At 49.9% G+C, this 10,783-nt stretch overlaps 1 protein-coding gene across 2 annotated transcripts in view; it reads right to left on the bottom strand.

Moving 5' to 3' along the window:
- TRAM2 (translocation associated membrane protein 2) overlaps positions 1 to 10,783 on the bottom strand; it is a 94,671-nt gene that overhangs the window by 8,715 nt on the left and 75,173 nt on the right. For both annotated transcript variants that reach the window (XM_006170435.2, XM_006170436.2), the window contains 5 exons: positions 4,130 to 4,188; positions 3,216 to 3,300; positions 2,536 to 2,606; positions 928 to 1,032; positions 500 to 643 (listed from right to left, as the gene is read on the bottom strand). In XM_006170435.2, coding sequence (XP_006170497.1) covers positions 500 to 643; positions 928 to 1,032; positions 2,536 to 2,606; positions 3,216 to 3,300; positions 4,130 to 4,188 — 464 coding nt within the window. The remainder of the gene's footprint in view (positions 1 to 499; positions 644 to 927; positions 1,033 to 2,535; positions 2,607 to 3,215; positions 3,301 to 4,129; positions 4,189 to 10,783) is intronic.

Raw genomic sequence — 10,783 nt, 5'->3', positions numbered from 1 at the left:
GGGGGAGCCGAAAGAATTCTGTAAAGGGTGGCTTCTCAGTTAGCACGTCACTTCACAGCCAGCCACACTGAACGAAACGCCCTCCCAGACCCGGGGCTTCAAGGGAACACGGTGGCTTTGTCACTGCCTTCCTCAGCAGAGGGGTGGAGGGGCTGCTGGCCAAGGCTTCGAGAGCCTGGCTCTCAAGGGCCCCCACATGGTTGTGATGATCAGGGGAGAAGCCTCCTGTGGACAAAGCGCTGGATGAATGCAGGGGGTTCACATTTGGACAGAGGCCCTGACTGCAGCCTGAACAAGCAGGGCCAGGAAGATGGGTTTGGTGGAAACAGAAGGCCGATATCTCCTTTTACCTCAGGCCTGATTTCCAGCTAAATATCAACATACAAGAGACAAGGGTCTTCCACTTCCAACCTTCTGCAGAAGTTGTGCCAAGTTCAGGAGGCTGCTGGCAGTGCTTAGGTGGTCCTGACTTCTCATCTTGGGCTTCTGTCCCACTCACCTGCACAGCAAGGTGTTGAAGTTCCCCTTCTCAGGGTCAAACGCCTGGTTTTCCATGCGGGCGAGTCCAAAGCCGATGGCCAGCACAGCGAGGGTGAGGATAAAGAGGCGCGTGACCCCAAATACAGCAGCCCAGGCATTAAACCTGCTCGCAGAGGCAGAAAAGGGACGTCAGCCTTTAGGGTTCTTGGAGGAACATTTACCGACTTCAGAAATGACCCCAAGTGAGAATAGGATTCAAAGGTGGCCTGGTAAGGTGCTTGAGGAATCCCTAGAACAAGATGCTCCAGGAAGAAAATAACCCTAGGGCGCCGCCTGCAGGTGAGCTGACAGTTCACATGCGGGGTGGGACCCTCCAGTCACCCAGGCCTCAAGGAAGGCTTGCAGCCAAGGCTTCTGAGCAGGCCGGCCTCCAGCAGCCCCACTTACAGCTTCTCGTTGTTTTCGTCAGCAAAGTAGAAGAGTCGAGCCATGTGGAAGAGGAATTCGGTCGAGTACTGCAGCAGTAGCAAGATCAGGCCCAGGCGGCTCAGGCTAGGAGAAAAGACGGGCCTTACATTCCCACCACAAGCCACAAGCACTCTACTTTCTTGGGCTGACCTCCAAGCCGGGGCTCTGCTTTCCATTCCCACTTTCCCTGCCCTCCCTCAGCCTTGGACTCAGTTCAGTTGTTGCACCTTTAAGATGTTTTCCCAGTACTGACCCCCTGGCCTTTCACTTGTCCTGCATAGGCCAGGTCCCTGCCTGCTCCCATGGCTTAGGCTCTTCAGGACACTTGGCACCTCGCACTCCTCAACTAGGCTGAACCAAGTGCAAGTGCTCGGGGGCCAGACGGTGGCACAGCAGTAATGCAAAACCCACAGCAAGAGGTCCTGGGTTCACATCCCAGGGTCCCTTTGTACACGCTGGGCATGTGTGCCCATGGTTCTGGCTGACTGAGGTTGGGAGTAGATTATGGCAAGACTCTGTTGGGGGTTCTTATTTCTCTCTCTCCCAGAAGGAATTGTTTCTTAAAGGTGCTCAGAACAAGTTTGCTGAACCCTCTATGCAGAAATACATGTTCCTGTTGTCTGACTTCTCATTGTCCAAATCGTCACAGCTAAAGGGAAGCAGGAAGCACGCCTTCTAGGTGGCCCATCCTGGTCCTTGCCACACACTGCTAGGTGGCAGCACAGACTGGCTCCTGTGGGCCTAATCTGCGTGTAACACGTGGGCATCCAACACAACAGCAGAGTGGCGCCCCCACACGGCCTTCACCCTCAAAGTCCCACCCAGGAACTGAGGCTGCTCCAGGAACAGAGACCTGAGTTTGAGAGCTGGCTCCCTCCCTGACTCTATAATCCAAGTCAGTCATTCTTGCAGGATGCCTGCTATGAGAGTGGGCCCTGCGATCTCCTGGCACCTTAGCTCAAAGTTTTTCCCAGCAAGCTCTCAAAACGCCAGCCCAGACAAAGCCCAGGTGTCCTACAGCATGGCTGACGCTCAAGAACAGCCCAAATGACTAGTGACATAGCTTACTTATCAACATGATGCTTTCACAAAAGGGAATCCCAAGGCCAAGCACTGAAGGAACGTCTTCAACTTCTAGAACAACGAAGCAGAGAACTGTTCCATATTCCATTTCAAACCAAAGGGAAGGGAATCCTACACACTCGAGCAGCACTGGCCATGGACGCTGTGAGACAGGAGCCCACCTTCAATTGCCTTCCATTTGCAAAGCCACCGTTCAAAGACCAACATCTGTTGGAAGCCCCCCTAGCTGTCTCGGGTTGAGAGAGGGTTTCCATAGCAGATGATACATACTGTACTATGGTGTTTATCACACTCAACTCTCCTCAACCAGGTCTATAACTGTCTCTTCCACTAGGCTGAGAATAAACCTCTGAGATAAAGGAATCTTCTATTATCCACTCATACTCCCAAATCGGCATGGTACTTGGCACATAAAGGGTGTCTGGTAATGCCAGCTACTTGTAGGACTAGGTGGACAGAGGTACAGACACAAAAGGAAAGCGGGCTGGCCAGGGCCTCACTCACTTTAAGAGGTATGCTCCAGCTATGTGGACCAGGTACAGGCAAATGTACTGGAGCTGGCGGGGAATTTCTTCCTAGAAACAAGAGAGGCAGACAGTGAATGTGCTCATGCCCTAACTGAAGACGCAGAAGACAGAGGGGAATGCAGAGGGCAAGGGGAGTCGGCCACACACCCCTCCAGGGCTGGGCTGCTTAACATGCAGTCCCATGTCACATCACGTCCCACACACTGGGCTGCTATGAAGTCCAAGGACAGGGCAGAAGCTCTGCGTTCAGTGTCAGAGGGCGAGGCTGGGTTGAGAAAGAAGACAGGGACTAGGGAAGAGGGCTTCTGGAAGGAATTCAGAGGGAAGTTATAAAAGTTAAAATGAAAAAAGAAAAAGGTTGTGGGAATGGTAATGACTGCTCCATTTAGTATCTGGAAGAGCAGAGTCAGAGTTCCCCCGAAGCACATGTCTGGGGTAAGAGGCAGAAAGGACACCAACGCTGGTGGCCTGCTCTCCTAGGGGTCCACGTGGCACTTCCATGGGGGCAGACTCAGCGTTTTACTGGACTCCCCAAACATATTCCCACCACCCCCAATGTTCCGTGCTTCCAGATGAAGGGGAGGGCCCACTGGGAAAAGCAAGAGGGGCATGGAGAAGGAATGGCCTCCAAGAGGGGGAGGAGGAGCGAGTACTCACCTTCCGTACCTTCTGGAAGTAGAGCTCAGGAAGCGCGTGTAGCCAGTAGGCCAGCTGGCACAGGTAGAAAAACTTCACCTGGAAGCTGGAGATGAGGGAACAAGTCACACAGACGGGATCGAGAAACGTGTTCTCTGGGTTTTTGCCAAGCAGGGGAGTGACTGCAAGGAGCTGGCCCAGGCATGAGGGACTGAGGCTGGAGATCACCCCAGCCTGGGCTTGGGACCCTGGCTTCCCTGGTGGCCCACACCCTGTTCCATATACAAGATCACGTAAAGGGACACAGAAAGTCCACAGAAAGAAAAAGAAATGGTGAGAAGGGTGCTGAGGAGAAGTTCTTCATCCTAGAGGAGAGGTCGAGGAGGAGCTGGTGGTGGGACACGGGCAGTGGAGACAGTGACCACTGGATGTACTGAACGATGAGCGGTTCTAAGGAGCAAAGGAAAGACGGGCTGAGCTCTGTCCTTGGCTGCTGTTCCTGTTAAAGGTCCCGGGAAAGGCAGAGGGTGGCCTTCTGAGGGAGACGGGCCCAGGTACTGCCCTCCAGGCACCTTGGCAGCACCAAGACAGGCAGAGTGCTGCCTCTGACAGCATCAGCCAAGGCAGGCCAGGACGGAAGACAGGCTATGAATGTGAGCAGGTTGCCAGGGAAGCCCAGAGGACTACACGGAGAAGCTCTGCTCGCTCTCTGTGTCACACAGCTTGGTACCTCTGAGCCTGAGGTAGTGCAAAAGATAGTTCGTCTGGGGTTTCTCTGGTCAAGTGGCTCCCAGGCAAGCCTGCTATCCATACTACCATGCCCTAACAGGCTGAAGGGATGATCTGATCTTCATGCCAGCTGGCCCTGTAGCATTCTGGGATGACAAGCCTGTGGACCCACTTGTTCCCTTCGCGACCAGGTCATGAATACTCACGGGAGGTACACGTGCGGGTAGTCTTCCCACAGGCTTCTGGGGTTTGTTAAGTATCCTTCCTGCAGTGGGTGAAAAGAATGGAGCATTTAGAGATGGAGACGTGAGACCTGTAGGGCCTTGGGACCCCATCCAGGGGCCAGGAGCACACACAACCTCCACCTGAAAGAGGAAGGAACTCCTGGAATGGTGAAATGAAAGACCTCTCTGTGTGGGACCTGCTGGCACCTGGTCGGTTTCTTTCTTATGAAAGCGTCAAGAGATCGTAAGGAAGAGTCATGCCTTGGAGCCAGAAGGCTGGTGTCCAAACTTGGGAGATACTCGCTAGCTGCATCCTCTGAGCAACCTAAATAGTCTCCCTAAGCTTCAGTTGGCTCATCTGTAAGATGAGGATAAAAATGCCTACCCTCACAGAGTTGCTGCTAGAAATAAATGTGATCGTTCCTGTGACAGTGTCTAGGACTGTGCGTGGCATGCAGGCACTCAGGAGATGCCTGCTGATGGAATAGGCCAAGTAGACTCTAGAAACACCACCCATCAGAAAAACGAAAAGCCTACTTTGGCTTTTCACAACACCATGAACAAAATGTACGGCAGGACCCCACAGGCCTCACTCTGCATCTAGACCCTCCATCTATCATGCTGCATCATTATTGGCAGAGGTTGCCAGTACTCTGCAAGGTCACTCACACCAGGGGATTTTCTAGCTCTTCTTTATATCTTAAGCATCTAGCCCAGTACCTTGTACAGTATAGAGGAGACAATCGGAAGACCCTCTCATTCACAAAATATCTAGAAATGCTCGATGAAATCCAATAAATATTCTTTTACTTGCAAGCTGAGCTCATGATAAGAAAGGGAAAACCCCTAGAGCCCAAACAGAGAGGGAGCTAAAAGCAGAGCAGTAAGTCAACGCTATATTAACAACCCAGGAAATACTCATCTCGAGGTCAGGGCTTTTGTGTCCATGTAAGACCATAAAATGGTACCTTGGGAGGTAGAACCTGAGACCCTTGTAGAAAATCAAGACCCTGGAAGGGCTACAGTCTCAGAGAAAGAGTAGACCAGAAAGTGTTTGCTGACCGACACAGAGAAATTAATACGTCTGCTCGACCTGGGCTCAGGATGAAAACAAAAACTATTACCCTAAAAATCTGCAACCCCAGGTGTGTTACCACATGGGCTGGGAATTCGAATATTGGAACTCTTCAAAGAGTTCATGGGAAATGCATATTTTGAAAAAATTAGGCATGGATTTCAAAATTTTTTGTATGAAAATAAGCTCATGGGCTGCTGCCATGGACTGGTGGTTAATTATGGGAGCCAGATCCCATGCAGCCCACTGCTGTTTGAATGCCAGCCCTGGCAGCTTGAAAAACATGCTGGACCATATACAAGCACCCCAAATCCCAACCAGATAAAGAAACGGAAGAGAAGGAATTGTGCTATGGCCATGCCTCACTGAAGGGTGCTTTCTACATCTCCCTCTCCCTCTCTGCCTTTCTGACTCTCTCTGATCAGTGCACACTCTCATATTTTTTTTTATAAAAAGGAAAACTCATACTTTAATTCTATTTTTCTGTGATTCTTTTAAAGCACTCTTGTATACGACCTGTGTGGTCCAGGAAATCAACAAGTTAAGAAATTAGTATTAATAGTGTTAGAGGCCAGTGATGCCCTGGGAACATACTCTCATCCAAAGATGAACAGGATTCCCACAGACAAAGCCTGTTAAAGGTGAGTTTACAATCTACAATTACAAAACGCAGTAGGAAACGATCTACCACCAGCAAGTCAGGTGACAAGCTAAGAGTTCAATACAAAATTATTGATTGAATGGAAGAATGAATTAATGATGAATGCTTTAGGCAATTTCTTTCTTCAGAAGAAAAAAGGGCTCTTGTTTATCACTCAGAGGTTGGAGTAATAAGACCTCCTTTTAGAACTAGGGAAATGAAGAAACAGACAGCAAGGGCTTGAAATGAGGAGGTTTTTTTAGTTGTACAGCTGAAATCTGAGCTGGGCCACCAACCTCCTGGTTCCATAACTTCAGGCCAGGCTGCTTCAGTAAATCAGAAAAAGAACTGGGTTGGTAGCTTTGATGAGAAGGATGAGAGTCTTAAAAGTTCACACCGGGATTAGGCCAGGGGTTCTGCAGTGCTCCGAAGAATGAGGTGGCCGACAGGTGTTAGTGAGAAACATCCTACATTACTGTCTATTGTATCATAAGTTGTGTCTCTCAGAGAGAGAGGATCTACTCACCCTTGAGTCCCTAACTGCCCTTTGACCTACTAGCATGAATTTAGGGTAAAGGGCAGAGCCTGAATACCAAAACCTTGGATGTCCACTAGCACAGCGACCTAACCGATGGTTCTAATCAGACACATGTACCAGTGTCATCATGGTAACTTCGATCGAAGGTCTCACCCCGAATCCTTATGGCCTCAGTTCTAATCTCTTCTCACTACACTGCCTCCTACCCCTTAGTCACATGCAAACTGAGACAGAGAGGTGGAAGTCTCTGGGCATCAGGTGGAGCCTGTGCTGGTGGTGGTTGTGGAGGGCTCGACACACATCCACACAACTGCCATCCTACCCTACCTCCCCTCCCTGCGATCCACACGTCTTCCTTCATCATATCTCTGATCTCAGGCACAGGGCTGCACGGACTTCCACACTCTACCTCATTCCCGGAAATTGGATTGGTCAGGATGTCCCTTCCAAGAGGATGCAGCAATGTATTTAACAAGAAAAATAACACTTCTGGGATTACGGTACAGAGGAATTTCTGCCAAAAAAAGACTGGCCAGGAGATGCTGCACTGAGAGAACTCTAAAGCCCAGATGATCCTGTGATTTTAAACAGGATCCCTCCTCGGCTTGGCCTCTTTACTTAGGAGACAAGGAGGTCAGAACTTGGAAGCCAACAAGCAATGAAAACTCCCCAGAAAATATGTTGCCTGTTTGTGAATGTCCAGCCCACTGGGACTAGAGGAGGGAGGAGGTGGAGGGAGGAGAGCAAGGGGAGTCAGAGGAAAAATGACTCACTGCCCTGAGAACAGCCATTTCCAGACCTCTGTCCAGGCAGCTGTCTGAGGGGGGACAGGGCTGGAGCACCCTCCATGCTCTGGCATGCCAAAGCACCTGAGTTCACAGGGAGCTGAGTGTGGCGCAGCGAGCACCTGTAACCCACTCCAAATCCCGTCACTGACAGGCCTTGGCGGGTGGTTTGTAGCAGCCTTTGAATCCTTTGTTCTCTTCTGAATCTACCAGTCAACCCCTGAGCTAAGCAAGGCCTCAACAAGCTGGAACGATCTCTCCTGTTTCCTCAGCAGCGTTCCTTTTTGGTGCATGAACAAAAAGAACCACAAAAACAGCAGAATCCAGACATAACACAGCCAGCTGCTACCGAGGTTCAGACATAATCTTACATTATTTGTCCATCAGGAGCAACCATGCACTAAATTGGCTCTGAAGTGGCTAGTCTGATAGCAGAACCCAGTCCTGACACAAGCTCTAGCATTAAAGATGTTCCTTCGACTGGGCTCTCCCTCCGCAGTGGATTTTTAGGTTTTAAAATATGAAGTCAGACATCCTAAGAAGTCAGATGGGGGGACCGAATGCTCAAACCTCACCCCCACCCCGCTTTTTCCAGTAGAGCATTTTTTGTTTCGTTTTCTTCTTTTCTCTGCCAAACAGTGAAGAGTAGATCACAGGTAGATGGAAAGTTGGAGGCTGACATCTTACATTACTGGTCGCCCCAGCTGCACTTCCGTCACCCTGCCTGCATATACGCAGCAAGAAACATCTGAATCAAACACTAAACTAAAAGTGGGTACTTCTGGTGGGAGAGATTTGGGTACGTTTCTGTTTTCTTTTTTGAACTTTTCTGTATCATTTATGTTTTCCAAAATGATCTGCGATGTTTATAAAAACAATCAATTCATTACTTAAAACATTGCTGAAGGTTAAAGAAGATGCATCTGCAGTTATTTTGCTCATTCTCACAGCCAATACTTAAATGCGCATTTAGGACATGCCAGGCACTGCACGGCAGTGACCACGGGGCCTACTAGCTCAGGGTCTTGTGAGAGAGACAGAAACAGAGAATACACACATACACAAGCAACACCAGTAAAGGCACAGTGCAGAGAATGCAAATGGGGGCAGTGATCCTCTGAGATAGTGACATCTAGGTGGAAACTCGGATGGCAAGAAGGAGCCAGTGTGGGAAGTGTCTGGAGCAGAGGAACCAGTGCAAATCCCAGGAGGCAGTAACAGCCTGGAGAGTTAGCGCAGCCGAGGGAAGAACAGTGGGCTGCGACCAGTGAGGTGAGACCTGCAAGGCTCACAGATGTCAGGTCACACGAGTGAGTGAGAAAAAACAATTCCCCTGCGAGTGTGATGGGGCTTTTAAGCAGGAGAATGCACGATTTATGGTTTTTTTTTAAAGCTCTGTCTAGTGGAGTAGAAAATGGACTGCGGTGGGAGGATGCAAGAGTGGGAACAGCCTCCTCCTGGGAGGAAGGTACTCAGGGCTCCATTTTCTCAGCCTCAGCACTGGGGTCATCTGAGGTCGGATAGCCCTTTGCTGTGGTGCTGTCCTGTGCATGACAGGCGAATCAGTAGCATCCTTGGCCTCTACCCACTAGATGCCAGCAGCATATTGCCCAACACCCCCTAAGGAGCAAACTCTCCCCTGGTAGAGGCCCACTGGCATAGGGGGTAGTGGACTCTTTTTCTTTGCTCAAAAAAGAGATTTTTGCTATAGGGTGCACGTGCTCACTGGAGAGACAGAGAGAAAGTGAGAAACTAACCCCTGGGAGGATGGCCACACCACAATCCCTTCTCCTACACTCTCCTCTTGGAATTTGGGGTACACACATGCACCTGGCATGAGTTTCAAGCCATCGCATCCAGGACTCAAACTGTGGGAGTCCAGAACCCTAACAATTACACCACCAGCTGGCCCCTGGTAGACAAACTCTTAGTGTGCTTTGAGAAAGAGCTGGTAGGATCGGCCAATGAACCTACTGTCGAGCATGAAAGAAAGAGAAGAATCATGAACGATTTGCATCATAACAGAAAAATATGATTTAAAAAAGACTAGCTGTTTTTACTTCTTTTACAAAACCACCTTTCTTCTCTCATGCAGAGTGGTTCAGACAGTAGAGGAGAAGGCAAGGAATTAAATGGCATTACCAGGGATTGGGTTAACCTAGGTCTCTGTTTCCTGCTACATCTGCTGACTGGGGACTGGCTCTCCCCCCAGTAAAAGACCATGCAGAGGTACATGTTCCCCCAACTAGTGTCATCACTTCCAAGTCCTTGAAGGACTGAGAAGCAAAGATAGAGCATCGAGTATTTCCCACTCTGGAGGGCTGTTAAGTAACTTGGCGCTGGCCTCCAAATCTGGTGTCCATGTGTCAGAGCTGGGGTGGAATGTCTGGGGTGAGGCTGAAGGGGTAAAAGTGATTCAGAGATGAGGCAATGCTTTCTCTGAAAAACCAGTTAAATGTCTTTGGCATCCTGAGGCTACTCTGCCTCAATGCAGCTTAGGTCTCCAGAGGTGGGCAAGAAAGGGGTGGAAGAGGCCGTTGGCTTGGTACCACAGTGGTGAAGTGCTGTGCATTGGCAGCCAGATCCCACAAGGCTGACTGACCAAGGTTTGACCCAGCCCTGTCAGCTTGAAAAACATGAGCCTGTGTGTGTGCGCATGTCCCACACCCTGACAAGATGGAGAAATGGAGGAGAAAGGGATTATAGCATGACCACACCCCAATAGAGGGTTCTCTCTCTCTCTCTGGCAAGTATACACACACTCTGGCAATTAAAAAAGGGGACGAAGGGAGAAGTCTGAAATTCAGAAGTACAAGGACTTTGGTATGCTGAGCGAGGGCAGAGGCTACTATTCACAATGGTAGGGGCTACTCCTACTGGGACGGTGTAACGAGGCAGCCCTGCTCGAGAGGACAGAAATCTTAGGTCCTTTATTGAAAATTACTGTGGTTCTGAGGCCAGACAGTGGCACAGCAGTAAAATATAATGCCCCGTGAGGCAGTCTCACGTGGCAAGGTTCCTGATTCAGGATAGGAGACGTCCCTGAGTACACCAGGCATGTATGTGCCCATGAGGTGGGGCTGTTGAAGACTGGGCGTGGATCAGGGAGTCAAGACCCTAGTAGAGGTGCTGTCTCTCGCTCATGCATGGGGAAAAAAACAGCTTAAAGTGCTTCTTAGTGTTCTGCTGAGGAAAATTATTCTGTGATGAAATGGTAACAGGAATAAAAGCAATATACAAAAAACATATTGACTCCTGCGCTTTGAGACTATGAGGTCAACATTCAGCTCTGGAGACAGAGCTCTGTATGATGTGAGAGGTTGTCATTGTCATGAAGGAAGTGGAAGGAGCTGGGGGATCTGTGGAAGGCAGGGACAACAAAGTCACGGGGTTGCTGTATTTTCTAAGCCCCAGGCCTGGATTTCTTATGGAGCAGGTTATAGGCGGGTAGTGCTCTGGGTGTGGGTGGGTGCTAATTAAACACCTGATGGCTTGAAAATCGTGCTGGACATGTGTGTGTGCATGCCCAAAATTCCAGGAGGAGAATGGAGAAGGGACTGTGGTGTGACCGTCCTTGGGGGTGGGGTGGGGGTGGGGG

The sequence above is a fragment of the Tupaia chinensis genome, unplaced genomic scaffold, assembly GCF_000334495.1.
Source record: "Tupaia chinensis unplaced genomic scaffold, TupChi_1.0 Scaffold148470_1, whole genome shotgun sequence".
Classification (NCBI taxonomy): Eukaryota; Metazoa; Chordata; class Mammalia; order Scandentia; family Tupaiidae; genus Tupaia; species Tupaia belangeri.
The sequence above is the reverse complement of the archived record's forward strand: the minus strand, read 5'-3'. Positions and strand labels throughout refer to the sequence as shown.